This window comes from Epinephelus fuscoguttatus, linkage group LG24 (assembly GCF_011397635.1).
Source record: "Epinephelus fuscoguttatus linkage group LG24, E.fuscoguttatus.final_Chr_v1".
NCBI classification, from domain to species: Eukaryota; Metazoa; Chordata; class Actinopteri; order Perciformes; family Serranidae; genus Epinephelus; species Epinephelus fuscoguttatus.
Window position 1 is genome coordinate 7,177,940 of NC_064775.1, and position 21,616 is coordinate 7,199,555.

The 21,616-nt window shown below is 42.6% G+C and overlaps 1 protein-coding gene across 2 annotated transcripts in view; it reads right to left on the reverse strand.

The window, feature by feature from the left end:
* mcf2la (mcf.2 cell line derived transforming sequence-like a) overlaps positions 1 to 21,616 on the reverse strand; it is a 71,540-nt gene that overhangs the window by 27,308 nt on the left and 22,616 nt on the right. For both annotated transcript variants that reach the window (XM_049569962.1, XM_049569964.1), the window contains one exon: positions 2,062 to 2,145. In XM_049569962.1, coding sequence (XP_049425919.1) covers positions 2,062 to 2,145 — 84 coding nt within the window. The remainder of the gene's footprint in view (positions 1 to 2,061; positions 2,146 to 21,616) is intronic.

Here is a 21,616-nt window from a genome sequence, read left to right on the forward strand (position 1 = left end):
TCTTTCTTGAATTTCATGCAGTAAAAAAAAATTTATGTCTAAAGGAAGTTACAGGGCTGAGTGAGAAGTGACACATACTTGGCTCTACAAATGCTGAAGCACAGAATGTGTAAGATACTGGACAGAGCCACCATCACATCACCATGGATGTATAAAGAAAACTGAATTCAGTGTCACATGAAGTAAAAAAGTTTGACTTCCCAGGTGTAAAATGACCTGGATCTTGTGCATCACTGGGCCCATAGAGCACGTGCACTAGAGACTTCACCAGCTGAGTCACTATTTCCTGTTTAGCCTTTGCTGACTGAAGTGGGGATAAAATGTGTTCGAACCAAATGGATCAAATCCTGACAGTTAAACTAGTCATTTTGTTGGGGTCAAAAATGTATCTACTGATTTATCGACATCTCTTTCTAAAGGTAAGTCTATGGGAAAAAGGGCCCAATGGCCTCACATGATGGACATGGAAGTTGTAAGAACCCTGGTGCACTTCCCGGAAGCCTCAACGTCCCCCATTGGTTTGTGGACTCCCGTTTTGAAGCCTTGGCCATTGCCATCTTGGATTATTGAGTGAGAGGTGACCATTTTTGGACGAGAGGATGGAGTTTCTAGCTTAGTTAGCAGGCTGGTAAGTTTTTCACTAACTAAAAAATATTACAGCTAATAGTACTTGTCGGAAAAACTGAATATCTGACTCCTTAGAGGTTCTTTTAGTTCAACCAAACACTGAACAAGACTTTTTAGGCGACCAAAATATTCCAATTAACTTTCATGACGTTTATGTAACCTAACCAACGTTGTTACCATGGTGGCGACTTGTCAACAGACAGCGCCGTCACTCAAAGCGCCCACTCCCTTACTTAGGCCTTAATAACATTTAAATTGGTGAGGACTATAAAAAAATTCACCCCCATACAGTTGTCATGAACGGGGAAATTAGCTATAAAGACTATTTTTTTTTTGTACCAGGCTGTACACATTTCTACTGTAAAGTTGGGCATTTTAACGTGGGGGTCTGTAGGGATTGACTCGCTCTTAGAGCCAGCCTCAAGTGGCCATTAGAGGAACTGCAGTTTTTCATATTGGCTTCATTTTTCAGCCCTGGATTTGCCGCTTGTTTTACAACTACAGTACAAAGGGCAGGGCCTCGAATACACCTCACTTAAATACACAGAGTTTAAACTAACACACATACAAACAGAGGAAACAGTCAAAAGTCCAGAATAATTTTTCGAGTGATGCCACTTTAAAGTCTGTAGACTGAGGAAAAGTGGAGCCACTTCTGGAATCTGGCAATGTGACAAAAGAAGAAGCTGTCCGAACCTAAATCTGTACAATGTTGTGTAAGTAACTGAATGAAGCTGTATGGAAATAAAAAGTGATCAACTGGGTTAATAGCTGAGACAATTCTCATAATATCTACAACAAGGATGAAGAAAGGTATTTAAATAGCCCAATATGTTCTATTCTTTTTTTTTTTTTTAAGATATTTTTTCAGGCATTTTTAAGCCTTTAATCGATAGGACAGATGAGCGTGAAGGGGGAGAGAGAGAGGGAGTGACATGCAGCAAAGGGCCACAGGCTGGAGTCGAACCCAGGCCGCTGCGCCAACAGCCTTGTACATGGGGCGCCTGCTCTACCCACTAAGCCACCGACGCCCCAATATGTTCTATTCTTACATAAAATCCCCCTATGGCTTACATGAATGTGATTTCACACCAAAAAACCCACTTCTCCAAAATAATGTAATCTAATCCAAGCTGCCAGTTTAGAAACAGGACCCATCTGGGGTTATAAGTTCAGCCTGAACTTCCCCACTTCACTTCCCTGCAGGTCTAATAATTTAACAGTATTACACTGTGTATTGAATTTAATTTGTTCAGCCTACTCACTAACTCATAACTTGCACTTATGTCCAAAAGTGGAGCTGCAGTTCATTAGCTAAATTTGCTTAAACTGAGCATCTCTACGCTCTGCTGTCCATTTACACAAGAAAACACAGAGTTATTTGAAGTGGCTAAATGGTGCCACACACATCCTTAGAACAGAAATCCAACCCACCTGGCAGGATGGCGAACTGTTTCTGGAGTTCGGAGCCGATTTCTGCTGCACACAGAGGACCATCCTCCCTCTGCATGATGTCATCTGAGAGAAAAGACAAAGAGATGGATATAAATTCATCAGACACACAAAACACATCCTTATTATTTGCTCTTTGCAGCTGAGGACAGCTGATTGGCTGATGAGGTTGGGCAACCGTTACAAACGTTACCCATGGGATGAGACAACAAAGACGAAGAAGTCAAAATCAGGCTGTGGGGAGCATTCTGGCTGATTAACCACATTCTGACTTGGAGCCAACAAACCAGCGTGACCCATTTTTGCCTTTATGGCTGACCTTTGTAATACAGATACATTCATTCATATTTGAATTTCATGGTTCATGATCCCATCCCACATGGACACATAATTACCATCTACTGCTCTTGCACGTACATCAACGTAATTCAATCAAGTGTTTATATACTAAGTCTTGTGTGTGATTTATCCTGGCTTCATATGAGCAGAGGAAATCTCCGCTCGTCACTAGGCTAATTTATACAATGTAAAATGCCATTGGCTTGTGCTAATAACGTTAGCATGTTGTATTTGTTTGCAAAACGTGTTTAGTGTAAGACAGTTGTTTTGTCAGTGAATGATGTGAGTTGTAATGGAGCCAAATTTTGTAACGTTACCTTTGTTAAATGTTTCTGTTGTTCCTGGTTTTATATGAGAAGAGGAAAAGATCGCTAGCTGCTAGGCCAATTTATGCAATGTAAAAGACCATATGCTTGTGCTAACAACGTTAGCATGTTGTATTTGTGGGGAAAATGTGTCCGAATAATGTTTAATGTGTTTTTAATGTGTGCTTTGAATCAACTAAACTTTACAGCACTTCACAGAAACCTCCGCTGCCCCCTAGTGTTTTGGAGGTGTAACTGCAGAATGACACAGACACACCACGCACAAGTAAAAATGCTCACAACGGCGTAGGCCACGTGTGTAGGGTCTGCGCACAACTATAAATCCCATTTAGTTCACTTTGGAGCCACACTATAACGTTACGCAACATGATCTCTGATAGAGAAAGTTGGGTCGTGGTCTGGCTCAAGCAAATACTGACTTAAAAACTGTCAACGACCAACAGCACCAAACAGGAAGCAGCAAAACAGGTAGACAGTAAATGCGGAGAGGACTCTGGGGAGACTATCAGTACAAAAAAACGAATTATTGCCTTAATCCGACTATAACTGGACAACTGAAGTGCATGTAAACGCATTACTCCGACTAATATCGGAGTTCTCCAACTCTGATTGACACCCAGTTAATGCAATTGGAATTCGATTTTCTCCGGCATGTATACGCCTTAATCGGAGTTAAACTAGACAATGCATGTGCGCATGCTCCACACCCCCTGTGCTGGCGTATGACCCCAGAACAGACAAGACATGCTATTGTTGTAGCCCTCCAACAGCATATGGCGTTCTTGTCTGCCTCTCGAAATCACCATGACCACGAGGGATAGCGTGCACCTTATCTGCACAAGCAGTGTGCGTACATTACGGACGAGATGAACAAAGCTGTACGATTATCCATCTTGCTGTTGTTCAAAAAATGCCGGTCTGCCGTCTGACTCCAGTTGTTTATTATTAAGTAATAGGTCAACCGGAAAGGGGACCGTATTAACCCACTGAAACGACGCATATCGCCACCTAGAGTTGAGGGGGAGGGCACGTTCCCGTCAGTAATTCGATTTTCTCAGTTGCATGTAAAGTGGGACAAGGACAGAAGTCCGATTAGACGCCAAAATCGAATTTTGACCATAGCTTGATTAAGCTGTACATGTAAACGTACTGACTCTGCTGTATCGATTCTTTCCCCCACCCCTACTAGACTCCCTTGAAAAGTTGCTGAGTTTTGTGATGTGCTAACTTAGGGGAAACTTTATAAACTTGTGAAATACTGTCTAGGACAAATTCTTAATGATCTATCTTTGTGTAAGTGTGTTACAGTGCTGGCGGGTAGGCCCAAGAATTGACCGACCTGTCACCAAGACACAAGTATCTCCACGTATTTTCCTGTTTCCTGTCTGTCTCATCTTGCCTCTGTTTCATTCACATAAGATACAGCACTGAAACACTGCAGTCGTCTTTACTGACAATTAACGAGAGGATTACCTCCAAAGAGGGAGGAGAGGGGAGAAAGTGAGGTAAACAGCATTTGGATTTCCTCCTCTCTCCGGCCAAGCTGGATTACAGTAATCTCATTACAGCCTCAGAGACATGTACAGACACAGAGATAGAGCAAAAAAAAAAAAAAAACATTACCCAGCACCCATTTGGATGCCATGTGTGACCCATGTATGCCAAACACAAGGGGGAGAATTGTTAATTGTGTGCAAGCGCGTGTGCATGTGTGAAGGAAAACTGTAATGTGTGTCATGTTAGCGTGTGCAAAGAGGCATCGCTGTGGAGTGCATGTGTGTGTTTGGGAGTATAGACAAAGGCTGGCACTGAGAGCGGTGTGAAGGGAGTGTGGCAAGGTTTCCAAGCAGTATGGTGGGGCTGGCAGGGAGAGGCATTAATTACCATCTAAGTGCAAACCAAGCAAACTGTTCATATTTTCAACTCCCCCAACACCACCACCACCATTACAGGAGCAGCTCGGACTAATTATAAGTCTTGCTGAACTTTTACTGTGTGCAAAAGTATGTGCAGATTTTACTGTAGAGGGCTGTTTTCATAGACAAGACAAATTTTCTGAGGTGTAACTGCTCATCCTGATGCTTGCTGGTCATTTATTTTATTGATCTTCGAAAGCTGTAATCGGAGGACGCTGTCGTTTCCCGTAGCAGCTCCATACGATGAAGACGCCCGACAGATTAACAGCTTAGATCCTCAATAATGCCGTATACAGTGTGTCAGCGCAGCATTGGCGAGACAGTGACTCACACCGCATACTGTAGTGCAGCTCTCATGTGTAGTCCGCAACATGTGTGAGAGTGTAGGCAGCTGTTTACAACCAGGTGTACAGCCCCGACATTCACACGCACACACACACACACACACACACACACACACACACACACACAGTAATAATAATGCAAGCAAGTCACTGGGCCTGACTCCTGATATCAGGGGATTACATTAAGATGACAGAGCAGTGACTCAGGATGCATGGACACAAACACAGCACCAAATACCACACTGACGTACGACATACGCTTCTGTCATTTGATGAAGAATACAGAGCAAAAGAAAAGCAGCAGTGACGGGGAAGGTTGGAAAAAGGAAGGAAGGAAATGGGGAAGAAATGAGTGAGGTATTTAAAGACGGACTGAAATGATGAGGCATAAAGTACCAAAGTCAACACAATCTCACGACCAGTTCGTTAAATACGGCAGCTGGGTCAGTGGCCCTACGCTTCAAACTATAGCCCTTTTTAGACAGGAGTTGTGCAAATTTGCAGGAAAGCCCAATCAGTCTTTTTTCAGCATTGGCAGTATAAAAACAAAATCGGGGAGAGCGGCAAAATACCGCCTACCTACTTTTGTTTACGCCAATATGTCTACCCTACGAGGCGGAAAATTGGGCACCTCGGATCAACTCGCCAATCTGGCTCTGTGTGTATAAACGCTCACAGCTTGCCGGCAAAACGGCCCAACATTCGCCCAAAATCCGGCAGTGTAAAAGGGGCTACTGACACTTTAGGTACCCTTCTAGCAATAGTTTTGGATGTGTCGGTTTCAGCTTGTTATATGCTACCGTATCTTTTCAAAATAAACTTCTGTCTTCACAGAAAATGTAAGATAAAGTCAAGACTTTGGGTTAAACAGTGGTGAAAGTCCTGTGTTTGTTTGACCAATCCATCCACCCCAACCTCCTCTTTGTACTATGTCAGTTGCTTTGAGCGTCTAATAATGACGTGGATGGGTCTACATTGACGTTTAATCAATCATTTAAGTGTCATGAAATTGTACAAGGTAAAATTCCAGTCGCATCCAATCCAGTTCCTTCCATCTCTCTTCTGACATCGTAGGCTGCTGCTTTATAATCGTCCATGTTCCCAGACTGGCTGCAGGGTGTGTTGTTTACAGCGTCCAGGGTGGTTTTAGCAATCCATGGTTTCTGGTTGTGGGGTAATTTAACTGTACTTTTCTGGTACAGTTGCTTCTGTGGGTTTGCAAATTAAACCCATCACAGACATCAATTCATTGGTGACGTCAACGGTGGTGTTCTGGAACGTGCTCTAGTCTCTGCTTAGCTCCATCTCTCACATCACAGGGGACATGCGTCATAGTTCGTTTACATACCTTGGACCTGCGGACACAAAGCCTAGTGCGTCTCATACGGACGCTGAAGGGTGCCTTGAGTTTGTCAGACACTGACGAACTGACTTGGGAATGAGAATGGGTTAGAAAAGTGTTAAAGAAGAAGGGAACGTTCTAAAGAAGGGGTTCAAAAGAGGATATCCAGGTTGCCACATAGTCTTAAATATCGAATTCAAGGACTTTCCAGGTCCAGTCTCCTCAAATTGAAGGACATAACATGGCATGGATTAAGACACGGAGCAACATCAATTACAACAGCTAAACAAAGCCTATTCAATCATGTTGTCAAAATAATTTGACCTTTATCTACTTTCAAAAACTTCCAAAGCCTTGATTTTTTCCTAAAATTCACAACCCTCCAAGGTTACCAAGGACCCATGGGAACTCTGGGGTATGTACGTGATTTGAAGCAGGATCCAGTTCAGAGAGATGGTTAACTTGGCACTAATGCAGGTCCACTTTAATAGACGTTACCAGACCACAGAGCTTCCAGCGAAGTCGACCAGCCTGTAATTTAACCCAAAACAACAACTCCGCCATAATTACTGTATTTTCAACAACAGCAGAGACCAGAACGGAGGAAGAGACGGGAGAGGGTGTGCTGTGGAAATGCGAACAGCTCTCTAAAACAGTCGCTCCAAAGAGTCACAGTTCTGTTGTAGCAATGCTCAGATGTTCAGACTGTGTGTGAGCAAATGTGCCGTCAGATGTCAGGGTGTGTGTTTCAGCGTGCTGTCGGGCCAGCTGTCAGTTCAGTGTGTCAAGCAGTAAGCTCGGGTTAAGACCCAAAGTCTGGAGCACAGCCAGACATGTGAAGTTCTCTCTGACGCTACTGTATCTGTGAGTGTGTCTTTGACCTCAGAGAGTGAAACCAAGTAGTCATCGCCAGAAGGCAGGCCTCTGTATCAGTTTGTAATCACCATATACAAACTCTTACAACACTCTCTCACGATGTTAAAATACAAGCGATTAGATTAACAGCCCCGAGCAACGGCAGGTGGGAACACACAGCTGATTGAAGTTTGTTAATTAGACCTTTTCCCACTTTTCCGTCTCTTTATTCTCCTTCAGCTGCTTCTTCTTACAAAGTTAAACCAGCAATTAGTGATGTCCACTGTGTACTGGATCAGCCTGGTGAACGTGCAACTGCTCATGAATCACTAACTTTTCCCACTTGCCCTTTTGTTGTTATCGCAGGGTACCGTGAGTGAATGAGAAGCAACTGAATCAGCTTCTGTCATGGTCATTCTTCGACTTCGGTGTGTTCATGGGCTCTCAGTGATCTGCAAATATGGATGCCACAAAGTAGACGTGTAAGAGTGTTTAAACAACACGTTGATAATGAACAGCAAAGGCAACAGATCAGGTGAGCCACGAAATGATCGGGAACAGATTATTCCGACACCACGTAAATGCAGAGTCCTGTACCACGCCACGGGTAACCGACAGGTAACTCGCAAAAAATGTACATAAATTCTTTTATTTTGAAAGTCAATGACACAAGTCGAACCTTTGACCTGTTGTCACATTCGTCACCGTCGTTGAGGACTCAAGCGATGAAACTTTGTCGCCCGAGGATGAGGTGGCAGCCTACATCGAGTTCAAGACACCCAAGGAGGATCCTTTTGAGTCGGTGGAAGGAGCATGCTAAAATGTTTTCAAGAACGAAGGAACCCAGCTGAATGTTAGTGACTGTACCCAGCAAGCAATAGTTGTGATTTAAACGTATTGGCTATATTTAGCTCTGATTTAGTCTAGCTACATGTAACCCAAATCTAGCCGATTTAATTTTGAAATTGATTAAATGTAATTTTCACCATTGCAGATGGCGTGCGGTATGATATTCAATCACGTATGGAGAGTCAACAGTAATTAAAATATGTTTATCTCCATTTTTTGGACATGGTCTCTACATAGCCGCATAATTGATGACGTCTACTCTTTGGCTATGGTTAGACGTCTAGCAAATTTTCACTGACAGCCCAAATTCACCCGTGATTTAGCCTGGACGTCAGGTCTTCATGTAGATGGCTATTAGACGTTTTTTAAACCAAAAAATGCTTGGTGAGTAGCCTGTGTGTTCAACCACAGGTGTGGGTCGGGTCGTAGGACTTTTATAAACGGTTGCACGTGGGTGCGGCATTGACTTAGACGTAACAACGGGTACAGGTTGGATTTGTATCTGAGCTTTACTGATACAGGGGTGCGGGCTTTCAAAAATGGACCTGTGCAGGACTCTGGCGAAGGTAATCTGCTACTTGCCACTCAAAGAACGACAGATGATTGGTCAGTGACGTTTCTGTAAACTGCTTACACACAAGTGGGATGCTATATCAGTGCATTAAAGTGAATATGTTATCGTTAATAATGTAAACTAATTAGGGCTGCCCCCTGAAAGTTGATACAATTCAATTGGCTAAGATATCTTCAAGTCAAACAGTATTTTTTAAAATTATTATTACTGATAATTATCAATATTATTGTCCGTCAGTGCGCAGTGTACTTCTGGGGATGTTTTTGGTCCCCAGATTTTGCTACAGGCAGCCACAGACACAGAGGCAGCAAGAAGAGAGGCTTTGCCCGGTCAGGGTTCCGAGATCTTCTGCCTCCTGCTTCGAAGTAATGCAATTATTGCTCACAGAAACTTAAGGTTTGATGTCTAATGTTGCCAAAAAATGTTGTCGCACATTTCAGATTGATCATTAGCGCAGTTAGCTTGCTCATTTTATTATGTAAATGCCACGGTTTCACTGAACGTCCCCTTGAACCTCGTTCAATCTCTCAAACTTTGTAAAAAAGGAAGAAATAGTCAAATATTTGTCACATAGTTACGTCTCAATATTACAAAAAAACCCAACAGCTGTCTTTTGCTTTTTACTGTAAAAATCCAATGATTCCACTTAAGGCATCTTGTCGGAAATGTATACATTTTTGGAAAAACTGCTTCTTCTTCCAGTTGAAACAAAGCATGCATGCCTGTAGGGGTGAATGGTGCCCACATATCAGACATTCAGGCGTCGGGCTGCTTTTCACCAGTGCTGAAACTCCAAAACTCCCATCTTTGTCCTCTGCCAAGTGAATGAAATCAAACTATAGCGGTTAGGCTGCAAGTGAACCCCTTTACCCACCAAACAACACACACACACACACACACACACACACACACACACACACACTCTCACTGGAAGTGGGGCAACGCAGCCAAACACAAATAGTGATTATGGGGGGCCGAGAAAGAATGTCCCTCCGCCTCCTTGTACCCTTCCCCCAAGCCCTGACACCCCTTCACTATTTCATTCATCCTTTTTCACAGGGGCTTAGCTGAGGGGCAAACTGATACATAACTCAACGATCTGCCCATAAAAACTAAATATAACACCACTCAGCTCTGTTTTATCTGGGTCACCTCAGCATTTCTATTCAGCAGTTAAATTTACTTTGGATATACCAGATAATGCAATAACATGTCATAACTTAAATATGAGAAACTCGAGTGTCTCCAGCTGAATGCCTGTTTGTGTGTCTGTATGTGTGAGAGAGGATTTAGAGAGGTGAAAAGATAATGAAGAGGAAGAGGAGGAGGAGGAGGGGAAGAGGGAGAATGAGGCAGTCGGAAAAAGAAAGCAGCGCAGAGGTGCTCTCGTCTCAATGGGATGAAATGGAGGACAGGGTTTCTTTACACATGCCTACATATTTAATGTGTTGGCCTGGTGCTAGCTGACACTGTGGATGTGTTTCCTCTGTGGTCGGGGGTCAACAGCAGTATAACTCTTTACTGTAAAGTACACACCAGCAGAACCTACATTTTTTTAACCATTTCTTCCTCATTTTCATTCACTGTTTCAAGAACTGCCACCATCTGTGTTGTTTTGGAGCTGCAATTAATCGATTTGTTAATATTTACAGGTACCAGCTTTTCATATGAAAATGTTTGATGTATTTCTCTGCCTTTTATGTATAAAATGAACAGCCAGCAGAATGGGATCACGTTACCTGTGTAACGTTTTGATGACGTGTTTTGCATGTGACCCAACTCAGGGGATTTAGAAAGGAGCTGATAGCAGTTAGCAGCTAACTCAAAGAAGAGCGGCAGCCGCGGATGAAAATTAATGACGTCCAGGAGCTCCTTACCCTCCGAGCAGGGCACAAGATCAACCGCCATGATAATACCATTATTACTGCCAATAAAGCACTGCTGACACGTATGTTATAAGTGACACTAGGGGCAGATGCTGTTGTGTTACACGTCACGCCTCTTTTGATTCCACGATGCCGGCATGCTTTCTAAAATCACACATTGGAGCGCCATCATGACGTCGTTGTTTGGCTCTGTGCATATATGCAAAGCTGGTATAAAGTAAGTATTTTGAGACTTTACAATGCAACATCCAAAAAAAAAAAAATCACAAAACGTACTTCTCATGTCTGAGTATTTTTAAGATTTTTTTAAAGATTGATTTAAAACATTTAAGTACCAATTGTGCCATGGACACGTTACCTAACCAACGTTGTTACCACGGTAGCAACTTGTCAACAGATGGCACCCACCTGTCACTCAGTGGCCACATCCTTAAATATGCAAAATATTAATCGTTAATAACATTTTAAGGAGGTATATAAAAATTCCTTTGTACACACTTTGCCAGCCAAGTCGCTTCCTATCGCCGGCTTTTTCCACTTTAGCCTTCGCTAACTTAAATGGGGTTAAACGATTCAACTGTGTGGCTCTTCTAGACTTTTAAAATGTGTTCGGACCAAAATGGATGAAATCTCGACAGTGAAATAAGTCATTTTGTCAGGGATATGACGCTTAAATAAATCTATCTACTCATTTATAGACGTCTATTTCTAGAGGTAAGTCTATGGGGAAAAGGGTCCAATTACAGCTAACACTCCTTCACAATGTAATTCATAGAAAAGAAAAAAAAACAATTTGTGAAACACACTTTGGTTAAGTCAGCACACACAGGTGAAAGAGAAGCAACAGCCCTATTAAGTTCCAGAAAGACACAGTCCATTACACACACACACAAAGCCCTGTCTGTGACTGTCTCAATCACAACACCCCCTCCTCTTCCTTTGTTCTGCAGTCATGTTCCTACAGGTTCTCACTGCTAAACACACATTGTCAGTTCAAAGATGGCAGCCAGCCGTTACTCTGCTGCCTGATGGCTGCCAGCGCTTGTGTGCTGGTCAAAGTTCAAAGCCACAGGAAGCTGGAGAGCTGTCTGATGTTCACTCAGACACACATGAACACACATGCAGGACCCTGGCTGAGGACTATGCAAACAAAAACAAGCATGACATGGTTGAAGTCACACGACAAACAGACGTATACACACAATGCAGTGGTTCAGGAAATGGACATCTCTCATCAGGGTCAGCATATAAGGCATCATATTACCTGAAGCTTTCTCCATTTAAAATGTGTGCGGTGAGGTTGCAGTGACAAAAATCTAACTGATGGAGGACTTACTGATGACAAGACACAGTGCTACTTTTTGGTGAGTGCAATGATCTTTAGACGTCATTTGAACTGCGCACACTTAAACTGGAATAATCGCTTGCAGTTGTAGATATAAAATGTCATCACTTTGTCACTGTTTCCTTTCAGACATTTGTATGAAATTCTGTCATAAGTAGCGCATTAATTCTTTAGTTATGGCCACAAACATGTTTTGTAAGGTCACAGTGACCTTGACCTTTGACCACCAAATTCTAATCAGTTCATTGTTGAATCAAAGTCAATGTTTGTGCTAAATTTGAGGAAATTGCCTCAAGGGCTTCTTGAGATATTGCATTCACAAGAATGACAAAAATGCAAGGTCACAATGATCTTGACCTTTGACCGACAAATTCTAATCAGTTCATTGTTGAATCCAAGTTAACGTTCGTGCTAAATTTGAGGATATTGCCTCAAGGCCTTCTTGGGGTTTTGCATTCACGAGAATGAGACAGATGCAAGGTCACAATGATCTTGACCTTTGACCGACTAATTCAAATCAGTTTTTGTTGAGTCCAAGTGAGTCAAATGAGACACTGCATTCATGAGGTCACAGCAACTTTGACCTTTAACCAGTGACCACCAAATCCTAATCAGTTCATCCTTCAATGTAGACGTTTGTGCCAAATTTAAAGAAAAATCACTCAAAGTGTTCTTGACATATCTTGAATGAAAGTGACACAAGGTCACATTGACTTTGACCTTTGACTTTTTTTTTTTTTTTTTAAAGATATCTTTTGGGCCTTTTTGCCTTTCTTTGATAGGACAGGAATCGAATCTGCGGCCGCTGTGGGAAGGACACAGCCTTTCTACATGGGGTGCCTGCTCAACCAGATGAGCTAGTGGACGAGTCCAGGAGGATGTTTGTGCCAAACTTTAAAAAAAAAGGAAATTGAGGAAATTCCCTCAGTGCATTCTTGAGAAATTCACGAGTTAACGTGAGTGCCACAGGAGTGTATTAAGATCTGGAGTATTTCCTACGAGCTTACATATTGATCCTACTTCATGATAAAAAGTAGAGAATTGAGACTTTCATAGGGCAGATGAACTGATGAACGGTACTGTGGCGTCACTGAGACCTTCAGCCCTCCATCTGCTGCTCTGGTATGCACCACATGGACAGGACTGACTTGGAATGCAGACGTGAGGGCACTACGTTGGAGAGCTGAGGTTTTCCTGAGGGTGTGGCAGCGGGGTTAAAAGCTGCTGGTATCAAATGCCAGCAGAGAGATGGTCAGCTGCGTTGTGTGTATTTGCATGAAGCAAGGATTTGCAAGCCGCTCTGCACAGCTGCACGTGTGTGCGTTTGTGTGTGTACGTGCATGTGTGCGTCTGTGAGGAAATCTGAGCTCTATTATCTGGCATTATAGTCAGGGTTTACCAAAGGCCCATCTGTCACTGCTGTGTGGGGTATCTGTCACACACACACACACACAGGACAGGGGAATACATATACCCCATGCCAAACAACAACTGGGTCACAGGACCAACAGTGACTCAGAATGAGAGTGTGTGTGTGTGTGTGTGTACCCAAACCCAGAGCCTGAATTAGTGTGGATCAGGAGTAACAGCAGCCAGACTAACATTATGATATTACTGATGGTCACCTGAGTTCAATCCTGATTATGTGGGGTTTTCAGGGGACACCCACGGGTCACTGAGGCATTTCAAAAATCTATGTCGACTTTCTGCAACAGTTTTCTTGGCTGGGTCCTAGTATTTTCACGCTGCAGTGCTTTATCATACATGTATGTCTCGGTGAGGCCAAGAAGCTGAAAGTGATGTGCTCCTTCTCCCTCCAGCAACAGTTACTAATCCAGAACAATGGCTTCAGGCCTGACTCCGTCGCTGGCAGTGAGCCCTGATTTACTGAATGGACAGTGGCATTATCATCTCAGCAAAACAACTCACTACTGTCCTCGTGTCTGCAGTCTGTGCTGCCGTCACAACACACACAGACACACAATCGCTCAGAGGCTGAGTTCCCATCTGAGTAAATACTAACTCAGATTCTGTTATCTGGGAAGGCAAAGAATTGGGTCTCTCAGAGAACATATGACTGAGTACATAAATTGTGTTAAGAAAATACAAAAAAGTTGATCTGATCCCTGTTGTCCTGTAAATTTATAAGTCATCTACTGTAAATGTTCCTCTAAAGCTTCATAAACATATGAAAGCACCAGGTAACTTTTGTTTCAACAAAATTAAAGACATTTCCACCAACAATTGATGCCGAAAAATTCACGAGAATGAAGGAAATTCAGTGTTTCCTGGGAAAGAACCCCAAATATGCCCTTGATTCTTAGTGCCAACAATGACTTTCAGGAACTTTTCAATAGTGTCATAGTAAAGATGAAGAGAAGCTGAAAGCAATAGAGCAACATTTTGGTTAAATACCACTTAAATTTGTCTGTGAAGCTACAACCAGCAGCCAACTAGCTCAGCTTAGCAGACCAGAAGCAAGAGGAAACGGCTACAAAGGGTAATATATACAACATATAATAACTAGCAGCACCTCTAAAGCTCACTAATTAACACAGTATATGTTTAACCCTTTGAAACCTGGAGCAACATAACTTTTTTGTGTTGATTTCAGACACCTTTTGCAAGTATTTAAACTATTGAACTTTACGCAGATTGGTGCATTTTCTTTCAGAAACTTGGGGAAAAAGTGCATTAAAGTGCTAAATATATATATATAAATATATAGATTAAGCAAAGTATTTTAAAAAACTAGGGAAAAACGAAAAAGCTACAAAAATACAATTAAAAATCAATTATTAAAATTTAATATTATGTTACAGAATTATTTTAATTTTTAAGCACACTTTCCAGGCAATTTTTTTTTTAATTTTTTTAAACTTTCGTTTCTCTTCTTTTTTTGTGCTAATTTTCTTGTTCTTTTCTTTTCTTTAAAGGGCCAGTGTGTAATATTTGGCATGGTTTATTGTCAAATCTGAATCTGAATATTCTTCCCATTAATATGTTTATATAAGTGTATAATCACTATAAAATAAAATTCGTTTGGTTTTCGTAGCCTTATAATTATGCTTTTATATATATATATATATATAGCAAGGGCCTTGCTTGAGAGAGGTCGCCATCTTGCGCTGCCATGTATGTACGGCAGCCCGAGCGGACAATCCAGCCAGCCAGAGAACGCGTTTCGCGTGTATAAATAAACCAACGAAGACAGTGGAAGGAAGGAAGAAGGAGGAGGTTCGTGGATAGAGAGTAGTGAAAAGTTTTTCCTCGTCTGCGAGGAAAAGAAGACACAACTTCACTCCTTGTGATGCACTCTCTGCGGCGCTTTTCCTCCTGATGATATATCTCCCCAACAATGGTAGCAGTAGCACCGAATCCCATTCTGTGCATTCAGCCTCTCTTCTCGCCCGCTCAGCATCAAACACATGGAGTTCCTCATCTGTATGCTCCGGCTCAAACAGGTATGGCTCTGGGTCTGTGTCCGCTACAAGAAACTCTTCAAAATCGCGTTCAAAGTCGTCCATTGCAGCTACTATAGTCCGGAGATATTGCTAGGCTAAATAAACAGCTGAGCTCTGTTTACCGGCTACGCTGTCAGTCAGTGTGCGGGCTGGAGATTGAGCAGAGAGGGGAGGGGGGTCCCCACTCGGTATGGTAAACGAGTATGTGTGTATGAAGTGTGTGTGTGTTACGCTAGAAGAGTCAGAGTTTGGGATGGAGTCTTTTACACCCTGGAGTGTTACCAGAGTTTTTGGAGTGCTCAAATAAATGGGCCTTTTTCCCGAAAGCTACTCTGGTCTCCTGCTCGTGAGGGATTCATTACAATATCGTAACATGGTTTAGATTTCTAAATAAATATTCACCTCGTCGCTAGATAGACCTACTCCTGAAAAACTTGTGTCTGCGCAAGGCTTTTTGTCCCTACGAGGCCACCGTCATTTACCCAACGGGAGGGGTGAGCATGTGAGCCCTGGAATCTGGAATTTGACCACTGATGTCACTGTTTTCAACAGTTTTCAACCCATTTTACACACTGGCCCTTTAACCAATTATTGCTCGTTTTTTGGGGATAATTTCTTTTTCATTGCTCACTGTCTTCTTCCCATGTTTTTAAAATAAGTCAAGCCACTTTGCTCAGGCTTCAAAGGGTAAAAATTCTAACTTGTGGGTCAGACTATTTTTTGGTTAGGAGTAGTTTCCACTGGATTTCAGAAGGTCAGACTTGCTTTAAGTTATCTTTAAAATGTGCAAACAATCCTTTCTGCAAAAAGAAGGTCACCAAGTTCCGTGTTAAAGTGGCACCAAGCCTCCACCTGCCCAGCCCGGTTGCTGAAAGAATTGACCTTGGACATTTCTGCAAACACGTATACATTTGTACATTTCATGCATATCATTTCAACTTTTTTAAAGTGTAGGGACTGGTGGATGATATGACACCTTGGTGAGACACCTGCCAAGCTGCAGACCACTGTTCAAGACCAACAAACAACAAAACCGGTTGTTTTTTAACAAGTCATTGCTGCGTTTCCAGCATTTTTTTTTAGCCAGCTAACGTGAGTGCTTCCTGGCAACCTGTTGCTGTTTTTCCACTTAGGATAGAGTCACGAAAAGCAAGTTTTTTTTTTTACCAAGACATTGCTGCATTTCCTGCCAGTATAGTGCTGTGTTTCAGCGAGGATAGTACCCCCCAGACATGATCCTTTCATAACCATGACTAAGTGGTTTTGGAGCCTGAACCGAACCACAGCGTTGTTAAAACCAAGTTTCAATGTTTCCGCTACATAATATTGTACAAATGTAACGAATCTGTGGTTTGCAGAAATGTACAATGCCAACGTCTTTCTGCCAGTTGGGTTGAGTGCATGCAACAGATGTAGTCTCAGGAAAATTTATGAATCAAGTACCTCCTAAACACTGTGAGTTAGTGAGGCATCTGTGGTGCAACTCACTAAAACTACAAAGCATGTACTCGCAATCTTGCGGGTTTAAATCCAGGTCCTCCTCCCTTCCTCTCTCTCCACTATTAGAGTAAAAAAACAGACTGTAAAAGCTCAGCTGAGAGTAAAACCAGCGGATATAAACAGCAGCAGCCTTTTTTTAGCTGCCTCTGGCCATAGCTACCAGTCATTACACCACACAGAACAAAGAAAAACATGAAAACTGAGGAAGACAGAGAGGGGGAAGGAGAAGGAGACTGACAGAGAGAATAAGAGGAGGGCAGCGAATAAGTAAAGAATCCAGGAGGTCTGTGTTTTTACTTGCCCTAAAAGAAACTTGCAGCTGTAGGAAAAACCTGACACTACTCTTTTACACAATGACATCATGCACTGGAAGCAAGACTTATCTTCTATAATAGCCTTTTAAGGTCACCGAGGGTGTGCTGGATTCACTTCAGGGTGTTTTGAGGGTAGTAGGACTTATCACAAAATGCTTTTGACAAAACCACCTCAGTATTCATGGAGCAGAGTGAACTGGTCTGATCTTACAGCACAGAAATGTGATCCCAATCAGTTGGCATTGAGGTGTATCTGTGCTGACGTAGAGTAGGTCATGATCAAAGGTCAACAATCCTCAACAGAAAGTGATCTGTCTCTTCAAAGCTTACATGTAGGACAGGATGAAAAGAAGATCACTGCTCCAGGGTATGACCCAACACTTTAAAGGGTTCATTTTAGTTCATTTCAACATACTAAAAAGGTTACCCTCTAACATCTAAGAAGACAACAAGAGTTTTCAGTCACACAATCCTCCTGTCGATTGCAAAGACTGGAGATCTCACTATTTGCAAGACTACAACTGGTTTCCTTTTACGATTTTTTTCCTACCCTGCTTGTGGTGGAAAATATTATGCAAAAGCCCCTTGAAGAAATATGACATATTAACAATTCCTTACATGCCAAAGTATGTCCGCCTCCGCTACGATAAGTGGCGATATGCCCTCTACAGCTTGTTAGTATTGGACCTTTTCTGAATGACCTATTTCGTCACAGACCAAACCATCGACGAACGACTTAGCTTAGACCATGCTGGACAGCTATGCATTTCATCTGTCAAAAAAGTCACGGCTCTGGATGTAGATTTCGCCATGTTGTTACCGACTTCTTCTTCTGTCAAACCCTGGGGCGGACACTGTGGAGCATGCACAGAATGCGCGGGTCGGGTCTGACTGACTGTATACATGCAGGAGTAATTCGACTCACACCTGAACAAGCATCAGAAGGGAATCGATTTATTGACCAAAGTACGTCCAACTCCGCTACGAGTATTGGACTTTTTCTGGTTGACCTATTTCGTCACAGACCAAACCATCGACGAACGACTTAGCTTAGACCACGATGGATGACTTTACAGCCCTGTACATTTTGTCCGTCCAAAAACGCACGGCTCTGGATGTAGATTTCGCCATGTTGTTATCGGGTTCTTCTTCTGTTAGGCATTTAATGCTATTCAACTTTAAGGTCAGAGCTCGGGGTAGAAACTGTGGAGTATGCGCAGAACGCATCGGCAAGTTCGGGTCCGATTGACTGTATACATGCAGGAGTAATTCGACTCACAATCGCATTGTCTAGGTGCATTAGTCTGACTTTGAGAAATTTAATTGAGTACAATTTCAGTTGGACTAACATGTTTACATGTATTTCAAAAGTCCGGTTTTAGTCGGACTGACCCAAAGAACCAACTTCTTCGAATGTCATGAGAACGTACCGCCTGTGGCGCCTCCTCAGAGTCTCCTCCAGGTTTACGGTCTACCTGGTTTGCTGCTTCCTGTTTGGTGCTGAAGAGAGAGCTGCTATTTAATAATTTGTTGACAATTTTCACGTCACTAAACTTCTCTATTTGCATGAGCCAAGATGAAAAACTTGCGGTGATATTTAGGGGTGGGGAAAACAATCGATACCTCAAACAAGATCACAGGAGTGCGCACCAACTGAGGTAACTTGAGAATTGCTTGAAAGGTTGTTCGTCTCTCGCAAATCCGCTAACTTTGAAAAAGCACAAAATGGACTCCAAGCTCCAGCGAGAAGTCAATGGAGCTACATGGAGCTGTGTATTAGTCAGATAAATAAGATGCCTCTTGAAAAATCAATCTGTTTGATTTGTTGTACCATCATCCTATCCCCCCTCAGGGATCATTAAAGATTCATCACGTCCACTTAATCTATTGAGTTATTGGTTGTTGTGTTGATAAACTGCTGCTTGATCCTATAAAAACAGATCAATTTAAAGCAACATAAATGCTTTCTGTTCTTCTGGGACACACACACACACACATGGATCCACATCCCAGGTTGCATTATAGGAGCTTAGCTGAGACTTGTCAACTTGTAATCTTGATTTGGCAAAAAGCAGCGATAGGATAGGCTGATACATTGGAACGAAGTGTGTGTGAGCAGGCTGCACAGGCTCATAACATAACCTCAGACCATCTGTCAGTAGAGCAAACACTCTCTTTGCACAGCAACACAAAACAAAACACACCTGAACAAGCCTGCAGAGGGCCAAAAAAAGCACGACAAGATCTCTGTGGATTATCATCAACACCGTGTTTGCCATCATTGCACATCAGAGTGGCTGAAAACTGAATAAACAGGATGGAGTCAATGAACACACACGACCCAGAGTGGAAATAAGTGGGAGGAGATGTTGACATTCAAACTCTGTAAAGGGTTTTGTCCCGGCACTGCCTCCAACTGACAGGAGGAAACACACTGCGTTATTGGGACCAATGTGATTAGCATGCTGTCAGCGTGCTCTGCTGTGTACTGTACCGAGGAGGATGGACGAACATCACGTTAACATACAACTCTACACACAGTCAGAGCCCCAGGAGCACTACGCTGTAGATTGGCTTATGTAAGCGTCTGATGGATAGTAATGCCTTCAGCAGGAGAGGCATGTTTGGGAAGTGAGACGAAATCAATGTGGATAACAACGTCAGGTCATTCATTTAGCTCCGTCATACTTACAGCCATTTATAACCTGCTTTTAAGGTCCATTTATAAACTGCTTGTGACAAGAGATTTGTGGTGATGACTTCAGTGTTTGTGCGCTACGACGTGTGGTTTTGTCTCTCTATCCAACACTTAGACCAGTACATCTTTACAACTAAAAGCTGAAAAGAAGATGACGCATTGTTTAAGGTCCCTTGAATACTGCGACCAAAATATGTACCATGAGGAACATTTTACAGTTGAAACACAGACTCATTGCTCTCTGTTGAAAGCTCCATCATAAAGGGTCAAGTAAGCGAGAATATAAACAGTATGATAACACAATATATTATCCAGCAAGTTGAACCTGCGTCGACTGTAATGGATGAACTAGTGGCTAAGAACCAGCCGATGGCACCTCCATGTGTGAAGCTTAACACCTTCACACCTATAGGATTCTTTAACATCACCTGCACAGTTCTGCACTTTTCTTTACAAGTAGACCTTTAGTTTTACGCGCAAATGTCCAGAAAGAAATCAATCTTTATAGTTAGCTTTTCACATTGTGTCGAGAGTGTAAGATTTAGGGGGATTTAGTGGCATCTAGAAGTGAGGATTGCAGATATCGAGCAGCTGAAACTTCTCTTGCTTAGGATTCCTTCAGTGTTCATTAGGCATGTACGATAAACATCGGCACGTCATAGGTATCGGCCGATATCTATCTATCAGAATCGGTCAACATGCTTTTTCTTATTTTGCACAATGAATGAATATTACATACTTTGAAAAGTATTGTATTTCATGTCTCCATCTCCATCTCCACTACAGAAGAGACTTGATGATCACTAAAATTAGGTGTGGGAAAAAGATGATATATTGATATCGTTACTGGTTGTTGTTCAAGTGAGTTGTTACTAGGGCATTAACGACTTTGATTTTTTTCAGGTCGACTTATCTGTCAATAAAGTCGAAGTCGAGTCGACAAGTAATTTGATGACGTCATCACATTGACATGGCGGAGGAAAGTGAAGATACTCGGGCGGAACATATGCGGAACGGACTCTGCGGAGGTCCGCGCGGACTCAAAGCTGACGTCTGCAAGCCCTGTGCGCGCAAAGCTCAGATTTTACAACCGCGCGGACTCCACTCCGCGCACCAGTGACTGCTTGGCATGTATTTTTCACATCGCGGGGATTTTTCACGGACATTTTTACAGGAAACTACAACGCGGAAGTGCGCTCGACTATGAAAGCCCAAATGACTGCAGGCATTCCTCGCGGAGTCTGCACCGCTTATAGTACGCCAATCAGAGGCAGCGATTGTATTCCGCACACAAGCACAGACAGAGAGAGAGAGAGAGGGAAAAAAACACACGACTTGTCGACTTGTGCCACTGACGTCGACAAATCAACTTTTCTGTTAATGCCCTAGTTGTTACATATCGGCATAAAAGAAAATCCACAGAGGTTTCATCTGCTCCAAAACAAACACACCAGGTGAATAAAGCTTGTAAAAACACTGGCACTGTTTGGTCCGCTTTAAACGAACCCTGGTCCGCTTCCACCGATAGTTGAAAACTGTGGGTCTCGGTTCACTTGCAAGTGAACCCTGGTGCGGTTTGCTTACAGTAAATGAAAACAGACTATCCAGCGAACCAAAGAGAGGAAGTGACATAGAGCGTAGTGAATTTTGGGTAGGAAAAAAAGCCAACAGCAGGAATCAGGGGTAAAAAAAGAAAAAGTTGAAAAATGTCTCGTGGGCAGACGTGGAGTAGTGAGGAGGTGCAGGAGCTTATTGATATATGGTCAGAGAAGTATGTATCGCAGT